At 42.4% G+C, this 26,078-nt stretch overlaps 1 protein-coding gene across 8 annotated transcripts in view; it reads left to right on the top strand.

Annotated features, from left to right (window-relative positions):
• Window positions 1–26,078, top strand: part of NELL1 (neural EGFL like 1) — an 859,864-nt gene that overhangs the window by 686,188 nt on the left and 147,598 nt on the right. For all 8 annotated transcript variants that reach the window (XM_061610630.1, XM_061610631.1, XM_061610636.1 and 5 more), the window contains one exon: window positions 18,904–18,999. In XM_061610630.1, coding sequence (XP_061466614.1) covers window positions 18,904–18,999 — 96 coding nt within the window. The remainder of the gene's footprint in view (window positions 1–18,903; window positions 19,000–26,078) is intronic.

Raw genomic sequence — 26,078 nt, 5'->3', positions numbered from 1 at the left:
ACTGGAAGCAAACAGGTCGATTGAAAAGACGCCGAACTGACGCTGGAGATGATGGAAAATGGTCAGATGAAGTTTCCATTCGCCCGGAAAGACCTGTTGTCTGCTGAGCCAGTCTGCTGTCACATTCCAAATCCCTCTGAGATGCTGTGCTTTTAGGGATTGAAGATGTTGTTCTGCCCAGACAAAGCTGATGGAAGCTAGGTCCTGCAGAGGACGGGACCTGGTGCCCCCCTGTCTGTTCAAATGTGACTTTACACACATGTTGTCCGTTCGAATGAGGACATGGTCCAAAGGGAACAGAGACTGAAAATGAAGTAGAGCTAGGTGGACCGCCTTGAGCTCCAGCCAATTGATGCTCTGAGCCTGCTCTGCTGTGGACCAGACCCCCTGAACGTACCAGGAGTTGCAGTGTGCTCCCCAGCCCATGAGACTGGCATCCGTGGTGACAACAATCCTGCGTGGTTCTCTGAACGGAGTGCCCCTGGAGAGATGTTGGACCCTCGTCCACCAGCGGAATGAAAGGCGCAGTGCGGGGCTCAGATGAACTGTGCGATGATTGGAGTTGGCAATGTCCTGTTGAAAAGGCAACAAAGCCCACTGAAGGTGGCGAGAGTGGGCTCGAGCCCATGGCACAATATAGATGATAGAGATGAACATTCCGAGCGCCCTGGCTAGAAGCATGACGTCTGCGGTTGTTTGTTGCATCAAGGACCCCGCGATGTTTGTGATGGCAGTTATGCGATCTGGAGACAGAAACACCATCGCCTGCAGGATGTCCAACATTGCCCCTAGATGAAGTAGGCATTGGGTCGGTTGAAGATGGCTTTTGTCGAAGTTGACAAGCCAGCCGTAGGCCTGCAAAACATTGAAGGTGAGCGCTAAGTGACGATGAGCCAGCTCCTCAGAGCTTGCCCGTATTAAAATATTGTCCAGATATGGGTAGAGATGGACCCCTTGAATCCGGAGGTAAGCCACTAAGGTGAGGAGTACTTTGGTAAAAACTCGTGGAGCAGAGGAGAGGCCGAATGGCATCGCTCTATATTGAAAGTGCTGGGGGCCAAAAGCAAACCAAAGGAATTTTCTGTGGGCTATGCAAATGGGGTCATGGAGATATGCTTCCTTTAGGGCGATAGAAACCAGGAAGTCTCCTTCTTGCAGGCTTTCAGTAATGGAGTGGAGGGATTCCAGTTTGAACCTGCGGTATGTTACAAAACGGTTGACGAACTTGAGGTCCAATACCGCCCTCCATGACAAATCTCGTTTGGGCACAGCAAATAGGAGGGAGTACACCCCTTCCGACCTCTCTGTTGTCGGGACTGGCTCTATCGCCACTATGTCCAAGAGGTGATGTATAGCTGTCTGCGTGATGCTGTGCCTGGCCGGTGCCCTGGGACAAGGGGATGGATGGAATTTGTCTGGTGGGGTCACCCAAAACTCTATTGCATAGCCAGAACAAAAAAAGTCCCTGATCTAGGCGACCTTAGTCAGATGCAGCCACTGGTCTCCAAACTTAAGTAGTCTGCCACCAACAGGAAGTGCATTAGTACTGTTTGCGCTGGCGAGACCCTCCCCTATATGAGGACGATGAAGTACCTCTGCGCCCTTGGTACTGACCTCTGCCCTGGATACGTCGGTTCCAGGTTCCCCTGAAGGCGTTGGAGTCATAGGATCGGAAATCGCGGCCTCATCCTCCTGGCCGCGTTCCTCGAAAGGGCTGGTTAGTGCGAAAGGAGGGAAATCGCCTAAAAGGTCTATGATCGACGTGCTTGACAGTGGCCAAAACCGGTTTGTGAGCGTCTTTAGGATCAACCAGCACTGCCCTTAGAGCTTCCTCGCCGAAAAGTAAAGATCCGGAGTAAGGAGCCCTAGAAAGATTCACTCTGGCCGTAGAGTCAGCTTGCCAGTGGCGAAGCCAGAGGGTCCGTCGAGCAACTATCTGAGCCGTTATGGCTCGTGCCCCCAGTTGAGTAGCATCCAAAGTGGCATCAGCTACAAACGCCGCTGTCTTGTGCAACTTTATCAGTGACCTTCTGAGAGAGACAGGATCAGGGTTAGGGTCCTCTAGAAGATCATCCAGCCACATCATTGCTGCTCTGGAGAAGACAGAAGCTGATGCGGAGGCACGCATGGAGAAAGCAGTGGCCTCATGATTTTTGCGGAGAGCGAAATCCAATCTTCTCTCAGTAGCATCCTTTAGTTGGGATTCTCCTTCCCTAGGCAAAAGAGATTGTGAAACTAGGCTAGCGATCAGTTCGTCTATGCCGGGGACGGCTAGCTTGGTGGCAAAGTCAGGAGCTAGGGAGTAAAGTTTGTCAGCCAGGTTCTTAAAGCGGCGCGTTTGGAATGGATGAGACCATTCTTCGGTGGCCAGTTTGGCAATGGGATCCGGCACCGGGATGTAGTGCTCAGTTGGTGCAGGGGATTTGAGAACCCTGGCCCCTTTAATAGCTGGAGCGGTAGTTGTTGGAGGCGCAGCTTGGAGACCAAGGACGTTAACTACCCTGCGCGCTAGAGGCTGATACTCGGAGGCATTAAACAAGTGACACGATGTATCCTCCTCATGTTCCGAATAGTCACTCCAGTCGTCTCCTTCAGGGTGATCAGCAAAGGTTGACTCCTCCCCATACGAGGCTTCCTCAATACATCTGCCTCTAGCTACGTCAAAGGGATTTGGGGAGCAGGAAGGGTTTGCCTCGTGACACACACGTTGGTCCATAGTGCGTTGAGGTATGGCGGGAACTTGTGGTGGGGACTGCATTTGAGTGAAATATGACAGCATGCCCTGAAGTTGTGAGAGAAAATCATGGGACAGCTGCAGTCCTGTTGAAGCCGATGTTTGTGCCTGAGTAGGTGGCTCCGTGGGTTGAGCCGGAGGATAAGCCCTGGGCGGCAACATGGAAGGAGGCTGGCTAAGTGTTAGCTGAGTAGGAAAACCAGCAAAGTCCTCCTCGTCAGAGGAATCAGCAGGGGAATGAAATATATCCGTTAGCTGTTCCTGAGCTGCTGTGGTGGGGGTCGGCCCAGAGGCATAGCGTGGACGCTTGGGTTTGCTGTGGCTGGAAAGATGTTTAGTCTTAGTCAGTGCTTTGGCATGCTTAGTCTTAGTTGCCTTAGATGGTTGTGGCTTGGCTGTCTGAGACATGTCTGGCTGTTCCGCCATCTTATATTCACTATGGGTGCAGTACACGGCCACAGCGGGGGCAGAATGTAGAGACCCGAACAGACACAGTACACGACCACAGAGGGGGTAGAATGCACTGGCAGATGGCTAAGTACACGGCCACAGAGGGGGCAGAATGCACTATGGGATCAGCGTCAATATAATGCAGACTAGATTTCAGGCTTGGTACACGGCCACAGAGGGGGCAGAATGTACAGTATAGACTTCAGGCTTGGTACACGGCCACAGAGGGAGCAGAATGTACAGTATAGACTTCAGGCTTGGTACACGGCCACAGAGGGGGCAGAATGTACGATTCAACAGCTTGTGCACAGCATCACAGTCTTAGCACACGGCCACAGATGGGGCAGAATGTACAGGTCAACAAGTTGTGCACCTAGCGCCAGAGCCAGCAAGGTTCAAAAGTCTAAAGCACAGTCACAGCGATAATGAGGCAGCCACCGAAGTACAGGTGCTAGCTGTCAGCTAGTTGTCAGAAGCCGCAGCAGTAGTCGTGTGATAGAGGAGTCCAAAGAGCTAAGGAGTCCTATCTTACACGTACGTACAGGGAGCCCTTGTCAGCTAAGCCCCCTTTATTCAGTATAGGGTAGACTAAATATAAAGGACGGGAAAGGGAGACAGACAAAATGGCGCCCGCAAAAAAGAGCGGGAAAACAATGCAATCAAAAATGGCGGCTACGGAGAAGGAGCAACGGCGGGCACTGAGGGGCAGCAAAAATGGACTGCCAGTAACGGCTGCCAAAGTGTGCTACAGCTGCGAGGGAGAGAATCGCGGCTGTAAAAGCCAGGCAGGTGAGACTCAGGAGGGGAGGCAGAACGGCCGGGGAAGGACCGTAGCAGCTGAGAGAGAGTAGGGAAACAAGCCAAAGCCGCTGACAGAGAGACCGTCGTGGCGCGCTTTAAGCTGCGGCGGCAAGTCAGTAGTCAGAGCAGTTCAGGGGAAAGGAGATCTGCAGCCGCAGTCTCCCGGCCGAAAAGGAACCGCGATGAGAAAAGCCGCGGCTGTACGAGGCAGGCGGCAACCCAGACGGCCAGGCACTAAAACAAAGAGCGCCGCAAGGGCTGGCTCCTTTGAGACAGGCAGGGAGCTGCTGCCGCAAGCTCCCGCCTGGGGAGAACAAAAGAATCGCAGCCACGGTCTCTAGCAGAGCCGTGGGCGAAAACCTGGGTAAATGAAATTGATCCGGACAAAGGAGAGCGCGGGGAGCTGCAGCCGCAAGCTCCCGCCTGAGAAAAACAAAAGAACCGCAGCCGCGGTCTTTAACAGGGTCTTTGGGCTAAAACCTGGGAAAATTAAATTGGATTCTCCAGAAATATGAAAAAGACAGTGTTAAACACGAGACAGAGGGAAGGAAGGAACGTGGGAGACACACACACAGCCAACCTCCACACCCTGGCTGACAAATACAGCAACGAAACACACAGAGACTTAGCTAAAACTACGCTATCTGTATATCAATCTTGTTCGTACAAAGGCAAGAATGAACTGGGGAGTGGGAGGGGCTTGACGCCCCCAGTCTTGACTTCAAAAAACATTCTTGCCTTCGCACGGTAGGTGGAACCAATACCCGCAGTGATGGCCGGCCTCATATGGAAAATTTATTCTCCTAGTCTTTTCATTCTAATAATATTTGAATGCATTTTAGATCTGGGCACTAACTCATTTCTTGCCATTTGCTGGTTTTTACATTGATTTTATGCTGGCCTATTTTTCTGCTGTGGGTTTTTGTTTTATGGTGGGTTTGGAGTTTATATGTAAGTTATATTGGGATTGTTTCATTAAATTGTATTTGTGCGTTCCTACAGCAAGGCAGGGAGGTAAAAATGGAGGGTATCACTGAAGCAGCAGCAAAAGAAAAAATGTAGATGGGAGGGAGAGAGCCCACTGCTCCCACCACCATCACCATGAAGAGGAGGAGGGGTGACAGAGGTAGGTGGAGATGAAGGGGGGGAACCCATCCATTGTGATTTGCTTTGGGCCCTGCACCCCACTAGGGATGGCTTTAATTTTGCTGCTCAGGCAGCAAAGTCTTAAGCCAGCCCTAATTTCTAGTTTGTTTTAATATATTGTAAAGTCTTAAAAAGATGTTTAAGAGTGTGTTTAGTGTTTTTGTTTGCTGCCCTGGGCTTCTACTGGGAGGAAGGGCAGGATATAATAATAATAATAATAATAATAATAATAATAATAATAATAATAATAATAATAATAATAATTTATTATCATTAGTTTAAAGAGCACCTCTGACATTCTCACCATAGTGGTGGACCAGTTATGTTGTGCCTTGGAAGTCTTATCAACCCAGTTTGCACATACGGCATCATGGGGCTAGGCAATGCTCAAATTATGGGGGTTCTGCCACTTCTGGGATGGTTCCATTAGCTGTAGTTTTGGAAGGCTAAATAAAACTTATTTGGCTAAAATTGGTGGAATAAGGGGGGGTAGGAACAAAAGTATTCCATTTTTTACCGATGGAAGCAGTTCTTGAAAATACCTTGTAAAGTAAAATAAAATTTTAGCAAATTTTAAAAAACTACAAAAAATGTTGTTATGTAAAAGTTGCACAAAGCTAAGATTCTTTGTTTCATACTCCAGTGGCCAAGTGCATAATTTTATAATGTTTGGAGCCAGAATGATAGATATAAATGAAGACAAGGCTGCAATATCAGATTACTGTAGAACTAGTTGTGTCACCAGGTGCAGCTTTTTTTATATAATAAATGGGAACCTGGTCTTTGTGTCTGGTCATCCAAATGGAACTGTATCCTGGGCAATTTAACTCTTGATACCTCTGCAGTCTGCACCAGTCAGCCAGGAAGCAGAAGAAGAAACAAGACATTTTACACTCAATCTTCAAAGTTGCTTAAAGGAACAGGAAAGGAATATGGCTGTAAAATAATGCTTTATTCACTCTTGGTTAATTCCCACTGAAAATAGTGGTGGTGTTTTTGTTCTTCCTGAACAAAATTATGTGGAAATTATTTTGAGAATTATGGTGTTGTGTCATTGAAATGTTTGGTATCCCCGTGGATTCTTTCTACTGAGTTTCACATTTAATTTTTTCAATGAAGTGTTTTATTGCAGAGTCAGTAAGTACTACCCTAACAAGGCATTTCTACCTGTAAACAGACATAGGAATAAAATGTATTAGTGGAGGCATATTAGCAGTGCCAGCCTCTACAAGGATTTATCAAGTTTGGTTTAGCTTTTCTCAGATTACTAGGAAACTTGTAGACCAAAAATCCACAGTGTTGTTCTGAAGTATTATGTTGTTCCCTCAGAAAACTGTGATGCTGAGGGATTTGAAACACAGCAGAAGTCTTTTGACGCAAACAGCTATGAGACTTCTTAATAAGTGTAGGCAGAAAGACAGACTGCTACATGAGAGACTTCGAGGCTGAGTCGTTATAAATACATTTTTATTTTATTTATTTTATTTATTTATTTTCATTTCTAGACCGCCCATAGCTAATAGCTCTCTGGGCAGTGTACAAAACGAGATTAAAATACAATATAGAATAAAATCAGTAACAAAGGAACACATCAAACTAAAAACATAAACATAAAGCATTAAACATTAAAATGCCTGGGAGTATAGCCAGGTCTTAACCTGGCGCCTAAAAGAAAGAACCGTAGGCGCCAGGCGTATTTCCTCCGGTAAGCTGTTCCATAATTCGGGGGCCACCACAGAAAAGGCCCTAGATCTAGTAACAGTCCTCTGGGCATCCTGGTGAGTTGGTACCCGGAGGAGGGCCTTAGATACTGAACGAAGTGAACGGGTAGGTTCATAGCGGGAGAGGCGTTCCACAAGGTATTGCGGTCCCACACCGTGTAAGGCTTTATAGGTCAACACCAGCACCTTGAATCTAGCTCAGAAACAAATAGGTAGCCAGTGCAAGCGAGCCAGGACAGGTGTTATATGCGCAGACCGATTGGTCCTCGTCAACAGCCTGGCTGCCGCATTTTGCACTAGCTGAAGTTTCTGAACAGTCTTCAAGGGCAGCCCTACGTAGAGCACGTTACAGTAATCCAGTCTAGAAGTTTTCCAAATTAACTGCATAGTGACTAGTGAGTGAGTTGATTTCTGTATCCCCTCATCAATGTCAGCAGAAGTTAGTTTCTGTGGGTACCAAATAGCTAGCCTGTATGAAACACTGCAAATATTATATAAAGGTATTTTTGTAGCCAGAACCACTGTTCTGTGGGATTTATGCTTTCACAGAGTGATTCAGTGACCTTGAAACTGCAAAAGGTTAAAATCTAAGGTTAATACAATGGCATAGCTTCATGATGACACCATACTGCATAATCCCAAAGCACTGCCATCCATTCCAGGAAAACAATAGTATCACTTTGAACTGCTGTATCTTATAGCAGTCACACCCTCAAAGGTGTCTTTGTTATTTCACAGGATCACAAGGAATTGTATTACATTTAGATAACAGAACAACAACAACGAAAAGATTTCTATACACAGATAACTCTGTTTCCCCAAACCTACATGCAACTCTGCCTATTGTGCCACAAGAAGCACACCTACTCTATTACATGATATGTTATATCCAGTGCTGTTCTTTTGTTCATGGAAGGCTTTTTGATCCAGCAGAGGCTTTCATGAATTGAAGAAGGCTATTTTTACAGTTTCTGCCTTTCTCCTGCACCACCTGCTGTGCTATTCCAACAGGTTCCCTCACATTCTGGAAGCGATTTGGAGGGGCACAGGTAGCTTCATAGGGAAGACAGAATCAGCTAAAATCACCTCTCCCCTTCTGTTCATTGAAGCTTCCACTTACTAAATCAAAGAGCCTTTTTGTCAATGGAAGGACAACATTGGTTGTAACCTTAAATGTATGTCATGCATTTACACATACATTAAAATCAAAATATTTACAACAAACAAACAAACTTCTTCAGACATTTATTTAGTGTTCCCAGATCTAGTGTCTGTACACACACATATTTTACATGTTCACAGAACTATTACTGAGATATTTATGAAATGATTGCATGCCACAGGCATTATTGTAGTGAGCATGATTACTTTAAATATACCAATCTTATATTGTTTATTTTGGGGAAGCTAGCATGAACCAAAGGCTCTAGGTCAGGTGTGGGAAACCTCTGACCCATGAGACTAAGATGGGCTGCATTCAGACATGGGGCTTACTGTGGTAGTTTAACAGATTAAAATGGTAGTGCTTCTGTCCCAATTTCTAAAAATTCCTTTCACAGTGCAGTACCTCTTGCATTAAGGAACTGTGAGTTTTTTGGCTGATGTACCAATATTTCACACAACTGTCTTTCATATTGCTGCAATGAACAGCACCTTGTTTTCGTCCCTCACCTGTTATAGACATGTGCACTATAGTTCCCCCATAGTTCACTGCTTGAGTTAGTGTCTGGACACAGCTGTGTGTGTGGGAAAAGGAGAAAGGGAATGCTACTACCTGCACCTACTTCAGAATACCATACAATTTTCATCAGGCAAACGAAATTGGTGCGCATCTGAAGAATGGAAATGTATTGCATGCCGGGATGCCTGTCATATGAGCAAGCTGCAGCTTGTGCAAAGATCTTCTGGGTTCCCAAGCTTGCAAATGGGTTGTTTCTGGTATTCTTTATAATGAAAGTTAGTGCTAAACTTCCACTATATTTCACTAATTTCTAGAACTAGCCTTTATGTTGTGTCAAAGGATAAATATAATGTGCACGTTACCAGGTAAGAAATCATCAGAATAACAGAATAAAGTGCATTGTGAAAGCAGCGTAGGCCTGACACATCCCAGTTTGGCCTGTGAGACTATTTTTCCCCAATCTAACATCAAGTGTGAGGCAGGTAAGGATGAGGCTGAAAAGAAAGAGTTGGGGGCTTAAAGTGGTCTTCTACTTTTCAAGTGAGGCTTTACTCATCTTGTGCTGTTTCTTCTCCTGTAGTCTTTCAGAGTTAATTTTGACCCCACTGTCAGTTTCTTTCATCTCCAAACTGCCCAGTTTCTTTCATCCCTTCTCCTCGCTCCTTTTATGTTCACTTCTTCCTCCACAACAGGTTTCCTATCTTACTCCCATCATTACTGTTTTTTCATCTGTTTTACTGTCTGTTTTCGTTCAACACCTCCTGTGACTCTTTCCCTTCAGTGAAGGAGATCTCCTTTCTTGCTCCCCTCTGGACTTCTCCATCCTCTTGAAGCCTTTACTTCTGCCCACTTTAATATATCATCTTCTGGGGTGTTGCTGTTGCTGGCGTTGGTCCAATTCAAAAGCTACAGCGGGGCCAGTGGGCTGGGTGGGCAAGTGAGAAGGCATTGGGTGGCTATAGCACTGAGATCCACCTGAAAGTGGACTTGCAACCCATTGGAGGTCCACCATTTGATAGAAAATTAGGGCTCATCTACACAGTGGTGTAGTGTGTGTTTGCTGCTACTCACATCCCCTTTTAATTTGCATGGTTCACATGATGTTACAGGCAAACAGAAGTTATCATATGATGAGGTGCGCCTGACGCCAACACTGTTATCTTTTCGGCGCCAGGTCAAGACTTTCCTCTTCTCCCAGGCATTTTAGCATGTGTTTTAAATTGTTTTTATATTGTTTTAAATTTTAAAATATGTGTTTTAAATTGTATCTTTGTTTTAATGTTTTTGATTGCTGTAAACCGCCCAGAGAGCTTCGGCTATGGGGCGGTATACAAGTGCAATAAATAAATAAATAAATCACATCATTTCCCCCCTGTAAATCCGTACTAACTCAATCCTCTGATAATACAAAAAGGGAAGGAAAAAATGCTTTCACTCCGTATCTCTAGTGCTTGCAGACATTGTGCTCTGATGCTTTTAGGTGGGTGTGTCAATGGTTCCTCTCTCCATGCCCACTCCCTCCTCCTTCCTTCTTTCATTTCATTTCCTGGAGGCTGAATAGCAACTTCCAGCTGATCTCTCCCATTCTGCTGGCATTTTTTTGTTGCTGCAAATGGTGCCTTTATTTTCCTTTCCCCCTAACTTGTGTGCAAAATCACAACACTGCTCAAACAAAGATTTGTATTTCTAGTTGTATTGTACCAGTGAAAATACAAATAATTGAACTTCCTGGGTTGTTTTTAAAAAAAATGAAACTAACCAGTAGAACAAACTGAGCATGCTCGATTGCCAGGTAACCAGAGGGAGTGGAAATGTTAAATTAGAGGGCATGGACATTAGGAAACTGTGTGATTGATCCTTCCCCTCAGTATGAATAGAAAACACAGTGTTTGCAGCTGGCATTGAGCCCTTACTGTGAATGGTGCAAATAGAAAATGGAGTTTAAAACAGTACGAAGTAATGCTCCCATGTGGATAAGCCCTTACTGTTTCTGTCCAGAGTTAGTTAATGCTAAATAACAATGTCTATTTGTATTAGATATGGTAGAGGTTTTGAGGGCAAATTAAGCTTGTACATACACGATGCATTGTGCTTAATAGTACTTGTGGGGAAATTTTCCTATACAGCAATCACAGTGGAGGGGATATTTGGCAGGAAGCAGTTGATTAGAGCTTCCCCTGATGGAATGGGTGGTATCCAATGTTCCAGTTCTGTTAGTACAAACAGCTTCCACTTGCAGAATAGAACTTTGCTCTCCTGTGCCCTCCAGCACCCCACACACCTTCAAAATCAGTTCTGGAGGGTTTGAGGACACTCCCAAGTAGATTTTTGGGAGGTACAGGGGAGGACATGAAGGAAAAGTCCTGTTGCACAAGCATAGTTCTGCTAACAACTATTGGATACAACCCAATTATACTTCGCTTGAACTACCACAGCTTCCTCTGATTTCTTTGCATTGGTACCACACTCATTGCTCAGAGCAAAGCCAAAATAAACACATAATTCTAAGGTATGTGCAGAGTTCCAGTTGAATTGAACTTTTCAATAACAAAAGGTTCATTCTAAAACTTCCCTGCTTTTTTATGATCATATGTATGATGATAAACCTATACATATGTTGCCCTTGTTGCCACCTTCTTTTTAACTGAACAAAGTACTATTATCTTGAAGTATGTGCCAGAGATACTTTCATCATGATTTGATAACACGACTGACACACCCCTTTCTTTCCTTCTTTGTATATAGCAGTTGCTCTCACTAACTCTTGTGCTGGGATTTCTAATTCCCTTTATACAGTATTGCGTGTTAATGTTAATTCAATATCATTTCTACTTAGTGATCTTTCTGAGACATACAGATTTAGTTGTTTCAAGTTGAATTTTGTCAAGTACTGAGCAATTTTATTTTCCTGAGAAAGGAAGCATTTCAACTGAATTAGCTATGCTATGGAAAATATATTCTGTAATATCATTTGGTATTCAGGATAGCTTTCACTTCTTTTCTTCATTATACCAAACCATGTATTTTCATCTTTTTTTTAACTATGTTTGTTGACAATTTTAGGCTGTTAAAGTTGATAAATCATAATACATATTTTTGCTTATCATTTTTCTTCTTTCTTTTTAAGAACTATACTTTCTCACATAATATCAGTTCACTAATACAGTAGGGCCCCGCTTATACGGCGGGTTAGGGACCAGGCCCCCGCCGTAAAGCGGAACCCATTGACTTTAATGGGTCGCATTGTGCGAAAATGCCGCAAAATGCCGCAAACCTGCAATATCGGCTTTAAAACGGGGAATTTCCCGATTGAAATCCGCCGCATCAGCAGAACGCCATAAAGCAGGGCCCTACTGTAGGCAAAAACTCTTGTGGTTTAAGAATGTACCAATAGCCCACAGATATTTCTATCAAGCTTCAAAAACCAGAGAAATTGGGCAGCTATAGTGAATGCACCAGGGGAGCAGGAGACCTGACCTCCTCTCTGAGATATTGTACTGCCCTACAAATTTGTCAAAATGCAAACACCATTTGGGTTGGTCTTTCACTGTCCAGTCCAGTCCCTGTGTACCTTGGAAGAATTTGGTAACTTGTGCCTCTGAGCATATGGTGAGTGGTGGCAACACCTGCCATCTATTACATTTTTGTATGTTTGTTGGTGTTCTTCTTACTTTGCTTCTTTCCTGTGCTACTATTGTTTCTACAGAGAATCTAATCTACACAATTTTATTTCCCTCATTATTCATCCTAAAAATCTGTGTCAGATTTATTTTTCGTTAATTTCAAAGCCTTTTTATTGGTCAGTGTCATATGATGGTGAAGAAGCCTTTTGTATTTCAAATTGGAGGATATGTTCTATTTCTAGTTTGGGTACACTAGCAGTTGAATCTGAAACTGCAGTTTGATGTAAAATCAGAGTGATTACAATATGTTGCTACTTAAGCAATGACTCTAGCTGTTGGGAAAAACAAACTTGGCCTGCCCAAGATGCACATTTTCAGCCTCTATTTAAACCACTTCATGTTCAATTAAAAACATAGAGCACACCTAGAAATTTGCTAGACTATATTTCACCTCCCACTGTTTTATCTTGTGCAAACTGAGACACTCCTCATGTCCACTGGACATTCTGCAGAAAAGTGAGTACTATTATTCCACAATTGTTTTTGGAGTTTTTTAGTGTATATTTTGCAAAGTGTTGCTGTGCTTCATATATTCACAGAAACAGAAGCAAAAGAAAATTATTTACTATAGGAAACTTCACTAAAATTGCAAAGAAAATCAAACATGTTTAAAGTGACTATCTGAACTCTATCAACTGTATCTTAATATTGTTGCTTCCTCCCTGCTAAAACATGATCAGCACAGCACATGCCTTGTTTCTATTATTTGGGCTGATTGCAGGTGCAATCATATGCTCAGAGGCACATGTTACCAAATTCTTCCAAGCTCCACAGGAAGTGGATTGGACTATGAAAGACCAACCCAAGTTGTGTTTGCATTTTGGCAAATTTGTAGGGCAGTACAATATTTCAGAAAGGAGGTCAGTTCTCCTGCTCCCCTGATGCATTCACTATAGCTGCCCAACTTCCCTGCTTTTTAAAGTTTGATAGAAATAGCTGTGGGCTATAGGTACGTTCTTAGACTGCAAGGTTTTTTGCCTATTAGTGAATTTCTCTGCTTTTTAATCCAAGAGATAAGAAATGGGATCCTGTGCAAATTTGCTGAGAATGGATCAATCATTTGCATGCTTATTGAGTTCAGTGGGAGGAGGAGATTGGGAGCAGATGGAGAGGGGGAGGGGGAGCAAAGGAAGGGATAGAGAAGGGGCAAGAGGGAGAAGGAGGGAGGAGAAGGGAGGATGGGTACGATCATTTGCATGCTTTTTCAGTTCAGTGGGATTTATTTCTGTGCAATTATGTTTAGGATCAGTAAAACTGACCTGGAGGAGGGGCAGGGAGGGGTGGAGGAGGGAGAGGGGAAGAGATTGTGTGCGTGGGCACTGGGCAGAAGGAAAGCCCCTTTCCTTTCCAAAAGGAAAACATTATGAACAATATCATTGCTTTTCAGCGTTTCCCCACCATTTTATTCTACAGCAGGCACATCTAGCCTCCCACCCAAATTTAAACCAAAGCTGTCCCTGGCCACATCCAGACCAGACTGAGAGTTGCTAAGAGATGTCCTGTTCCCCCCACAGAGCTTCAGTCAGAGCAGCTGACTGTTAAACAACTCTGGCTACTAGAGCTCCATCAGGGGAATAGGAGTCTCCTCTCAGCACCCTTCACAAACTACATTTCCCTGGATTCTTTGAGGGAAACCATGACTGTCTCAAGTGAAATAAAGGTCTGGCATGGGTGTGGCCCTGATTAGGCAAGCCCAGCAGCTGGGAGTCTGGATTTTAAAACACTGACAGGGTTCTTACTTAGCCTGCCCGACATTTTCACCCGTTGGGTGAGGTCATCCAGAGTTTGGAGTGCATTGCCATCAGTATGCTGATGCCACAGCTCCATTTCTTCTTTTCATCTTCTTCAGGTGAGGCTGTCAATGTGCTGAACCGGTGCCTGGCTGCGACAATGGACTGGATGAGGGATAATAAACTGAGCCTCAATCCAGACAAGACTGAGATGCTGTTGGTGGGTGGTTCTTCTGACCAGATGGTGGACGTCCAACCTGTCCTGGATGGGGTTGCACTCTCCCTGAAGAAGCAGAGTCATAGCTTGGGGGTTCTCCTAGAACCATCTCTGTCACTTGAGGCTCAGGTAGCCTTGGTGGCACGGAGTGCCTTCTACCAACTCCGGTTAGTGGCCCAGCTGTGCCCCTATCTGGACAAGGATAACCTGGCTTCAGTTGTCCATGCTCTGGTAACCTCCAAGTTAGATTACTGCAATGCACTCTATGTGGGGCTGCCTTTGAAGATGGTTTGGAAACTTTGCACAAGCAAAATGCAGCTGCCAGATTGGTAACAGGGACCAGACGGTTTGAATATATAAAACCAATTTTGGCCCGCTTGCATTGGCTGCCTGTATGTTTCTGAGCTCAATTCAAGGTGCTGGTTTTAACCTATAAAGCCTTACAAGGCTTAGGACCACAATACCTGATGGAATGCCTCTCCCAACATGAACCCACTCGTACACTACGTTCAACATCCAAGGGCCTCCTCCGGGTGCCTACTCGGAGGGAAGCTGGGAGGGTGGCAACAAGGGAGAGGGCCTTCTGCGTGGTGGCCCCCAAATTATGGAATGAACTTTCTGATGAGGTGTGCCTGGCACTAACACTGTTATCTTTTCAGGGCCAGGTCAAGACTTTCCTCTTCTCCCAGGCATTTTAGCATGTGTTTTTAAATAGCTTTTTAAAAAAAATTTTTTTTTAATTTGTGTGTTTGTTTTTAATGTTTTTAACTGTTGTAAACCACCCAGAGAGCTTCGGCTATGGGACAGTATATAAATAAATAAATAAATAAATAATCATTGAGTTCAATGTAAAATTTCTTTAATTAAAAATCAGCCACACATTTTTTTCAGTTTTAAACTGGAGATGATGAAGCTCAGAATATGGGGCAAGGTTAGTAATAGGATTACAGGTACTCTTTCAACATGGCTGATTTTTAATTAATTTCAACAAATTATGAGAACTCTTGACAGAAAAAAATCCAAAAGGGCTCTGGTTTTTCTCTCTCTCTTTTTACACTTTGAACTCTCTATTCTCTCTGACTATTTTCTGAAAATTTAGAGGGTTGTTAAGCAAGCTTTTCTGAGTTCAGGACTATGAATTTTGTGGCATGGGGGTATTTTCAATTTAACATTGCGGAATGCAACCATTCCATGCTGACTATAGTATACAGCCACTCTTGTGGCTGTATAATAAAGGGACATCACATGACGAAACAGGTAGTAGGGCTGTGTTGCTGCCCCAAGGTTGCATGGTTTCCCCCATCCTTAACTTGTGCGGCATATGTAGGCATCCCCAGAAGCTGGAGCCCTGAATGCCTACAGGCATAGAGACATAATGTGTAGATGTTAGGAGCAGACCAGGGGAATCCATCTAAATTAATATAGTTCTTTTGTGAATACCTGGAGTCCAGATACAATCTAAGAAGCCATTTTGGGCATGTATGACTATGCTATCCTGACTTCCTGTAACATGTCTCAAGCTTTTAGAAAATAGCATTCTTTTTTCTTAGCTTAGGGCAGACTTGCTTGCTGCTGTAATTTATCTAAAAACCACAGTGATTTTAATGCCATGTTATAAAAATGTACACAACTGGCTGGCATGGTTGCTCTGATTTTGGTTTCTGTCAAAATTATCATGTTGCATGAGTGGAACATGGCTGCCCTTTGTGCTGTTTCTTTAGCTGTTGTAGCTTTAACGGTGCCTGTTGCCATGCCAGCTGGTCCAGTCTCTTGACTCTGTTGTCTTATGGGCCAGGGACAGAAGCACTATCATTTAATGGTGTGGAGAAATGCTATATATGTGTTTGTTTGTGTTAAAATATATATGACCTCTGTGACTGCCATGAGGCCTTGTTTTGGTACTTTGTTGCAAGCCTGCTTGGCAATGGTTGCTTGGTGACAGGTTCTGAGAGAGACAAGATTTACCTGATCAGGTAAATTCTGATTGGCCAGAGGTTCCAGGCAGTTGAAAGTTAACAGTCAGTCAAGGAGTTAGCAGTTAGAGTTGGATGTTGGTGATAGAGTGAGAAGTTTATTTGTGAAAATAGCTGAGGGAAGGACTGAGGCCTGTATATAATTATGCAGAGTGTCATTAATCGTGGTCTGGTGATGATCAGAAGGGAGCCAGTGACTAAGTGAGACTGAGGGGCTGCCCTGAAGTAAGATCTTTCCAAAGGGAAGTGATACAAGTGGGAAGATAACACTTGTTAAACTGTTCCACAGCCAGGAGTGCAATCAGAGGAGCTTTGCGGGCTCAGAGGCAGAGTGGCCCCAGTATCTTTGCTGGGTTGTGCAAGTAATTGGCTGGGATGGGGGTTTAGGGAAACTGGTCTGTAGGGAGAGCCACTTGGAGGCTGATGACTTTAGAACCTGTCGGCAAGCCCATATAAAGTCCCAAAATAAGCCACCCTGTTACGTTTTGTAAATATTATTCTTTAATAAAACTACAACATAGTTCAAGATTTATACTGACTCTGAGTGGTGGTGTCATCTCACGCCTAAAGCCTAAATACATGCTAATAGGAGGGTTTAAAGAAATATTCTGTGTGAATTGGTGGCAGTGAAAGGGTGAAGGAGCGTGTTTTAAGTGAAGTGAGGCTGAGGAACTAGGGGATTCCCTGATAGATCGTTTTGCTATGTATATATTTGCAATATAGATGTTTTTAGATGTTTGTTTTATGCTTGTGTGTTTGTGGGCTACTTTGGGAGGAAGAGCAAAATATAAATTTAATAAATAACTAATAAATAAATATAGAACAGTGTCTAGAATAAGTCAAATTGTCTTTTTAAAGTTTCTTATTAAGTTAACCATCACCTTTATTGTTTATTATGTGTGTTGTACCACAGTGAGGCCTAAAAGTTACAGCATTGTAGCACCACTGACCAATTAAGCAGTCCAATAAAGGAGGAGTCTGGCACTAGCATTTGCTCTACTCACCTGTGAGCGGTTACACATTGCAATTAAAATCCTAATGGTCAATATTTTGCCCACTTTGTTGTGATTGTTTGGTATATTGCACAATACATCTGAAGCACCTATTCTGTTTCATGTGACTTTATGCCTTTCATTATACCAAATGCACCTTTTCTTTGCCAACACTCCAGCTGTGATTGCAGTTTGCAAGATGGCTTGGTGGCTCTGCTGTTAACTCTGGTTGCTAACTCTGATGCAGAAGCTACTCTTTAAATATTAATTGTAGTTTATATTCTGTAGCCTTGAGAACTACAGTGCTGAGGACATGATTTATATTTCTTATGAGGATACAGTACTCTGGGTGGCTCAACCAAAGTCATTCACAAAATCTTCTCTGACACCCATTGGGGAAGAAAGTAAGAGTTTTGCTTACAAATCCATAGTCATAACTGTTTTCTTCTTTATAATATATTTGGATTCAAGACTAAGGCCCAGTTAAAACATTATCTGTTCAGTGTAGCCACTTTCTTGTGGCTAGAATCCATGCTCTTCTAGTAACCTTTTAACAAGGGAATCGTGGGATTCCTTATCTGGGCATTTTGTGATCTACTGTACTTCGTGATTTTATTATTCAGATTTTACCAGAGCTATGTGGAATCCAGCCATAGAGAAGTAACAGCATAACAGATAACATCTGAATCAAATTTCTTTGCTCCATTTACACAATGTAAGAAATGTATTCACAATCTAGTCTATGTCACCTTTTCTACACATTCTGTTCCCCTCTCCTTCCTACCTCAATACTCTGTCATTGTTAAACAATAAGAAAGATGTACCCTGGTTCAGTAGGGGAAGCAGGAATGAACTGTAAGAAAGAAGAAGGAGGTGTGGATAGAGGGTGGGATCTAACCTAGTCATCCGTCCATAATACAAAAAAGCAGGGAAAGACATCCCCACTACAGAGGTTAGAGTGGTTAATAATTGGGATAGAAAAAATAATCAGTTTACAGCAGGGTATGGGAAGTGTGGATTTAAATAGAAAGTCCAAAATGGCAGGGAACGTCATATGGACACTGGCAAATTAATGGGACACGCAAGGGGGTTAGACCACAGATTAAAATAAGGTATGGATAGGCCCTGATATCACAGAATCAAAGAGTTGGAAGGGGCCTATAAGACCATTGAGTCCAACCCCCTGCTCAATGCAGGAATCCAAATTAAGGCATATGTCATTAAAGATAACTAATGCAGCATCAAAGCCAAGCTCAGGAGCTCATTCCTATTACTAAAGAAGTTCCGTTCATGAAGAATCAGAAGACAGTGACAGACCACAGGTGAAAGAAGGCTTTAGCTATAGGCAAAGCCAAGTTTTTGAGTCTGGTATTCCTGGGGATCTCCCAAACAGGGTGAGACAGTGGAACAGATTAATCTTCATTTATCTAAGTTAACACACTTTCTGGATGGAGGAGTGAAGGGGAAGGTCACTGCTTTTCCCTTTCTCTGGCCTGGCCTGGCCCACACATCCTCACCACCTGAGTGAAGAATTGGCTGGCACTATGTACTTCTCTCCCTCAAATGCCTCATTTAGAAATGTGGTTGCCCCAGCTAACAAGGAAGGCTGGCTACAGGGCTGCCCCTGCCCCATAGCATTTATCTGGATCTGTCTGGCTTTTAGCAAATTGGACTAATGCTATTTTGCCATAAGGATTTTTGTTTTCCTTACTTTATTGTTTCACAAATGGATAATAATATAGAAAGTATGGATATGATTTTTTTTTCTTTTTCAGCATTTTGTGAAGAAGGGTGCAGATATGGTGGAACGTGTGTAGCCCCTAATAAGTGTGTCTGCCCTGCCGGATTCACAGGAAATCATTGCGAGAAAGGTAACATTTCAAATTCTTATCAGCAACTTATTTGAGCTTACAACTTGCTGCTATGCATTATTTATACTTTTGTCAGACAAGGGTGTGTCCTTGCTCCCACCCTATTCAATCTATACCTGGCTGATCTTCCCTCAGCTTTGGGAAGGATACAATCCCATCCTCCCAAACTTGGGTCTACAAAAGTGTTCATCCTGCTTTATGCAGATGACGCGGTCCTAATATCTCAAACCCAGCTGGGTCTAAAAATACTACTTAAGGGTTTTGTGGACTACTGCAAAGGCAACTTCTTAACAATCAACCATGCCAAATCTAAAGTAATTGTGTTCTCTAGGAGAAAGGTTAGGTTCCCTTGGTTTATAGGACCCGTCAGAATTGAACAGGTTAACTCCTGCAAGTACTTGGGGATTTGGTTTCATGAATCAGTTAGTTGGAGATCCCAAGCTAAATATGTTAAAGACAGAGCAGAGAAAATTCTGGGTGCGTTAACCTGTTTCTATTTCTCCAAGGGTGGGAAATTTGTCCCAGCTGCAGTCTGCATTGTAAGATCTAAAATAGCCCCAATGATGCTATATGGGCCCCCAATTTGGATCCCCTATTTCAAGGGACTGCTTGAAGGCGCTCTCCACTTCTTTTTGAGATCTATCTTTGGTGTTCCAAGATGTGTCTCCGGAGCTACTCTCATGCTGGAGGCTGGCCTTAATGCCATAAACTGTCTAGCATGGACTTATACCATTCAATATTGGCTACGCTGTTGCTCCATGCTTCCTCAAGATTCATTTACAAGACAGGTCTTGAGCGAACCCATCAATTCATCTTGGCCCAAATTGGTGTTGGAGAAAATTGCCTCAGTAGGCCTCTCCTCTACTGACCTGCTTTCAACTGAATTCAACAGGGCTAAGGCAATGGTTAAACAGTGATTAGTTGATATTGACAATCAAGAGCTTCTCGTAGCAGCCTCCGGCCCCTGCTCCCCCCGTTCACTGGGTTTAATAGATTTCCCTTGCAAAGAGTAGATGCACTATTTAAGTTGGCTATGTGTCCCTAAGTATAGAAGGGCCTTTTCTTTGGCTCGCTTTGATGCTTTACCCTCTAAACTTCTAGAGGGCAGATATGATAAAATCCCGAGGAACAACAGATACTGCCCCTGTGACAAGTCTGAAGTGGAGACAGTATCACACGTCCTGTTTAACTGTAGATTCTATGACGGGGCCAGAAAAGATCTTTTACACCCCATTTTGCAATCTCTCCCAGGCCGCTCTCCGATTGCTCTTCTACCAGCCCTCCTTGAGGGCTCTGATAAAGCAACTACCATTCAAGTGGCCAAATTTTTGAACCTGGCCATGGAGGACAGATCCCACCTGACTGTGCATTGTTGTTAATATATGTACTGATTGAAAACTGCCTTTATATTTAACCCATTTTAAAGTATATGTTTTATGTTTTGTACCTTGTTTTGTTTTGCAATGGTCTGTTGACTAAGCAGTAAAGATTGTTGTTGTTATACTTTTCAATGAATATGCAGATTTTTTGTTGTTGTTCTGTAACTGAGTATTCCTATCAGGACAATGTTTATGTAGCAAAATTAGAAAGCTTCCAATCTGCCAGGTTTGATTTCCAGCACAGATATTGTAGTTCCATGGGTGTGGACAAATATTGCAGATAGCCAGATGTTCCTAATGGCCAATTCTAGCTGATAGAAATTCAACCAAGGGGTGAGTGGAATGATCAGTAGCCACATGCATAAACTACTGTATGGCTGGACAGAAGAAAATCATAGGCAGTTGGATGTGCAAACTCTCGTGCATGTATGTCAGAGAATAAACTTTGATACAATTGAATATACAACTTAGATAACTGTGTGTAAAGCTTGGAGAATTGTGCTCAAAGGCTGTAAGGAACAATAATGAAATTGCTTGTGAAATTCTCTACTGTGAAAGGGCTTCTCCAGACACTGAAGGGAGAAACACATCATCTTCATCATCGGGTTTATCTGTATGTTGTTTTTCCTTTAAAAAAACTATGCTCAAAGCAGCTTAGAATAGTTATATCAGCAATAAATACTTATATTATACCAGTAATAACAAATTAAGACAAAAACATATCAAAATTGTTCAATACAATGATCACGTTTCATAAATAATAGCTATCCACTGAATAGATGCAGTATAAGATCTCAGTATTCACAAGGTCGTTATACAACCAAATAATAGTTATAACATGCAGCTTAACACCAATGCAGTGCCCCAAAGGAGTGGCTGGTTTTATTTATTTATTACATTGCATATTACCTTAATAAACCAACTCCTACAGGCACTATTCCAGAGCAAATGCAAACACCAACAGAAAACACGCATCAGTTACAAAGAGCAATTAAAGTTAAAAAAAAAATCAGACCCACACTCTCATAAGCCAAGCAAAAGAGAAAAGTGGCCATTCTTAGCTGTCACATCATCAGTGCAGGGCAAATCTATCAGACAAGGCATTCCCCAAGACATGTCAAGTCATACCTGCCCTCTTACTAGACCCTTGTCATGAGTCCATACAAGGAAGGGAGTCCCTCTTTGGAGATGAGGAGTCTTCTTTGGAGATTTATTATTTGATTTATTTATTATTTGATTTATATCCCGCCCTTACAGCAGGAGCCCAGGGCAGCAAACAAAAGCACTAAAAACACTTTAAAACATCATAAAAACAGACATTAAAATTAAAATTAAAAACAACTTTAAAAACATTTTAAAAAGCTTTAAAGACATTTTTTAAAAAGGTTAAAAACATACTGTTTTTTAAACAAGGTTTAAAAGCATATTAAATAGCAATTCCAACACAGAAGCAGATTAGGATAAGGTCCCAACTTAAAAGGCTTGTTGAAAGAGGAAGGTCTTCAATAGGCGCCAAAAAGATAACAGAGATGGCACCTGTCTAATAAAAATCATCACCAAAAAGCAAGTGGCTTTATTTTCTAGTAAGAATGATCTGTTTTCTATCCAGATATATTGTAATTTCTGTTATTACCTCCATAGATGATCTGTAATTTATAGCCATCCCCATAGAAGTGATGATATTTGGTTCAATGCAAATTTAGTAATGCTTGAATGCTCAGGATTTATGTTGGGGGCATGTGCAGATTACAAAGTGAAGATGATACTGGAACTTTAAGTCAGTTGTACAAATGCATAATGCAGCATGCTGTTAAGAAGAATTTGCCACTGATGGTGGCCTTTGCAATTTAGATTTGAATTAATGAAATATTATAGTGCAGCTGTGGGCCTGTCTTTTTACACAGCAGCTGAGGCAAGCTTGCAAATTAATTAGAGGAGGGTACTATGAGGTAATTTTGCCTAGTTGTTTTTTATCTGAGACATCTAGTTCTTTACGATAATCTTGAAAAAGCCGTACGTAGTATTTTACTATGAACATTTTTAGGACCCAAAACCATGCATTTGAAGGGTGGGGACATCTGTCATAGCATTCATTTTTCATGCATTTTTTTCAACCTATTTGAATCCATTGTTTTCTCAATCTGCTGAGGTTTCAGCACCATTTTTGGTCTGCTTTTCTTCATGCTACCACCTTAGCCAATCAAGGACTAAGTCGCAAAAGTAATAATATTCATGGCACTTCATCGCTAATCAGCTTCAACTACATGATGGCAAACAAAGCCAGTCATTTTCTCTCACTGAATGGTGGGAGCAACTGGACTGACACGTCACAGCAACACTGTGCTATGACAGTTTCAGTACAGCAAATTAGGCAGCACTGGCCCACAAAAACATGTGCTTAAAAGGGGGCACTGTTTGTTGGGGTGTTAAAAAGTGTGGTAAAAAAATCAGCCTCCTCCTGCATTTTTAATTAGCTCTGAAAAATGCCAATAACTCTGAAATTGGCTTATTTTGTTATTATATCTGCACTGGCCTTTTATTAAACACAGCATTTGAAACCATGTTAGTACCTTGGTTCCTGATAAGGCAACATTTTCCTTAGTAGCATACTCTAGTCTATCATATGTTGCTGATGTCTGTAAAACAGTAAGATATGTTGAGTTATATGACTATTCACTAGCTTTAAATATTTCTATGTCTGTTTAGGATAATTTAGCTTATTTAGTTCATTGGCTTCATGAGGCTGTGGGATGCACAAAAAGGAAATACTAATCTTTCACATAAAATTAGAATATATTCCTGTATTTAAGCTCTATAAATCCTTATTTGGACAGGTACAAATTAGGTAAAATCAAAGCTTGCAGAAATCATTGAAAGGTTGCATTCAATAAACCATTTGTCTCCTAAAAATATTAAATCACTATTTTCTTATGCAATAAGAGTAAAAACTGAGATTATTCTTATTCTAGCCGATTCTTATTCTAGCCACTTTGTTGTTTGACATGTTAAATATAACAAACTTCCTTACGACTAGGAAGTAAGTATCAAAGATATTTTTGAGGGTTTTTTTATATTGTTGCAAAATCTCTCCAGACCTTGATCTTCGCCTGAACAGAGAGCTCTCTTAAGTATAGCAATCATTTCTTCTTTTGAAAATGGACTATCTAATTTAGTAACTTGAGCAGTCAAATAACTTGAGTTTTCTACTATTTAAGAAGTGTAACATCTGAATTATTTCTTTCAGCATGAAATATCTGTTAAATGGATCAGACATCTCTGTGTATTACATAAATGGAGAGGCTTTCATGTGAAAGAGTGAAATTTCCTTTCTTATTTGATCTTTCTGAAGAGCCCTTCTGTATAGGCTGCCAGCCTAGTCTTTGTGCACTTTGGGAATGATACTCATCCATCTTTCGAATGAAACATAAAATGGAGGCCCTGAACACTTGTGGTCATTAAAGATCCAATGGAACTTAGATCCAATTCCAGCTTTGGTAATTACTTTGTGTGCCTTCCCTCACAATTTCAGTATTCACTTTTCCTGTTAAAGTGTTGCACACTGCTGCTGGCACAGAATGATAGAAACAATTTCACCCCAGAGGTAGCTGCATTTCAGTCACTGAATGATTGGTTCTTATTCTGAATCCACTTACAGTGCCATGATGGGAAAGTAGTTCTACTGAACTCTGTGAGACATTGTCACACCAATCCCAAATGCATTTACTTGGAACAACATACTATTGATTTCAGTTGAAAATATTTTTTGTTGTTTGATATGCTTATGATTTTAAAAATTAGTAATATAAGTAATATAGTAGTGCTGTAATAATGTTTATTTATTTATACCAAAACTTCTACCCCACCTCTCCATTTGGTCTATAATCCAAGTGTCTTAAAATTACAACAAAGGATTTGTATTTAATGGTGGCTTTGCACAATGGTCTTAAGTTACAGGAAGCCAGATTTCAGCTGAACATCAGGAAAAGCTTCCTAACTGTTAAAGCAGTATGACAATGGAACCATTTACTTCTCCAACACTGGAGGCATTCAGGAGGCAGCTGGACAGCCACCTGTCAGGTATGCTTTAAGCTGGATTCCTGCATCAAGCAGGGGGTTGGACTTGATGGCCCTATAGGACCCTTCCAACTCTATTATTCTATAATTCAAAGAGGAAGCACATATGATAGATCCTATAATGTTCCAGAAGGTTCCCCAGCCCTCAGGAGAAGGTTTTGGAGACTGCATTGCGTAGGAGTGGTTGACAAAAATCAGGTTTTGTCATGAGCCCTGCTGGGAGTGGGTGGACAGACGAGAACAAAGTGGAGGGGGAGGACGGTGAAGGGTTGACCGGGGAGTGGGACTCAGAAGGCGCCCCAGCTACATTATTATTGTTGTTGTTGTTGGTGGTATTAGTATTTTATTTTATTTTAAATGGCCTAAAATAATATAAACTCACTAGCAGGCAAACATCAACAGATTAAAACCTCTTTAAATGGCAACAGCTCCTGAAAACACCTACTGAAATAAAATTGTTTTCATTACCCGTCTAAAAGTAGGCAGTGTTGGGACCTGATGAACCTTTCTTGAGAAGCTATTCAATATTCTTGGTGCCACAACTGAAGAGGTCCTATCTCTTGTACCCACCAGCCACACCTAATGGGAGGAAGGTGTGAATAGTGCATAAATACATCTGTATAAATTAATTAATTAAATTAAGGCCCTCAGAAGAGAGGGCTTATACAGGACAAGATGATTCTTAAGGTACTCTGGACCCAGTCCACTTAAAAGTCATAGCCAATACCTCAAATTAAGCCTGGCAACAAATTGGCAACAAGGAAGCTCATAGAGGATTACTGTAATGTGATTTGACCTCCTGGCATAAGACAGTACTCTGGCAGCCATATTTTGAAACAATCAACGTTTCCAAAGTTAAGGTGCACCACAACAAGCCAAGCCAATAGTGCAGTGAGATTCTGGCTGTAATGATCTTACATCCACCCCTCCCTCAGATGGTAATGTGTACTATTTCACTTGAAAATGTATTAAGTCAAATCTGCCACATTTGGGGCCATTCTGTTCATTCTGCCCCAGAGTCCAACCCTGGATTGCAAAAATGCTGGCACAAGTATTAAAAAATTGTGTGACCTTTGCAACCCAGAAGCTCAGCCCAGATAAGATGACCGCAATGCTAGTTGGTAAATTTTTAACCCCAGATGAGTGGTATTCAACCTGTTCTACAGGGATTTGCAGTCCCGCTAAAGGATTAAATGTGTAATTCAGGGGTGCTTCTAGATCCATTTTTGTCATTAGAGGCACAACTGTTATTGATGGACTGGACCACCTTTACCAGCTTAGGCTGATCCACTAACTATGACTTGGATGGAAATAGCCTGGCTTCAGCGAACCCTGCCCTCTAGTTGCTGTACAGGAATACCCCGCATTAACATATGCAATTGGCCCAGAGCGAGTACGTAAACCGAAAATGTACTTAAAGTGAAGCACTACCTTTTTTCACTTGCGCCGCCACTGTGCCACCTCTCCTTCATGCGGAGCCTCAAAGCCCCGCGCTAAAGCCTCTGCTGCTGCGCTGCCATGCCTCTCAGCTGGTCGTGATCGCGCCTCCCAACTGATTCACGGTCGCGTCTCTTTCCACCCCCCGCCAAAAGAACAGGCCACAACCAAAGGTTGTGTCCGTTCATG

Source organism: Rhineura floridana, chromosome 2, assembly GCF_030035675.1.
Source record: "Rhineura floridana isolate rRhiFlo1 chromosome 2, rRhiFlo1.hap2, whole genome shotgun sequence".
NCBI classification, from domain to species: Eukaryota; Metazoa; Chordata; class Lepidosauria; order Squamata; family Rhineuridae; genus Rhineura; species Rhineura floridana.
This window is presented reverse-complemented; position numbering and strand designations above follow the sequence as displayed.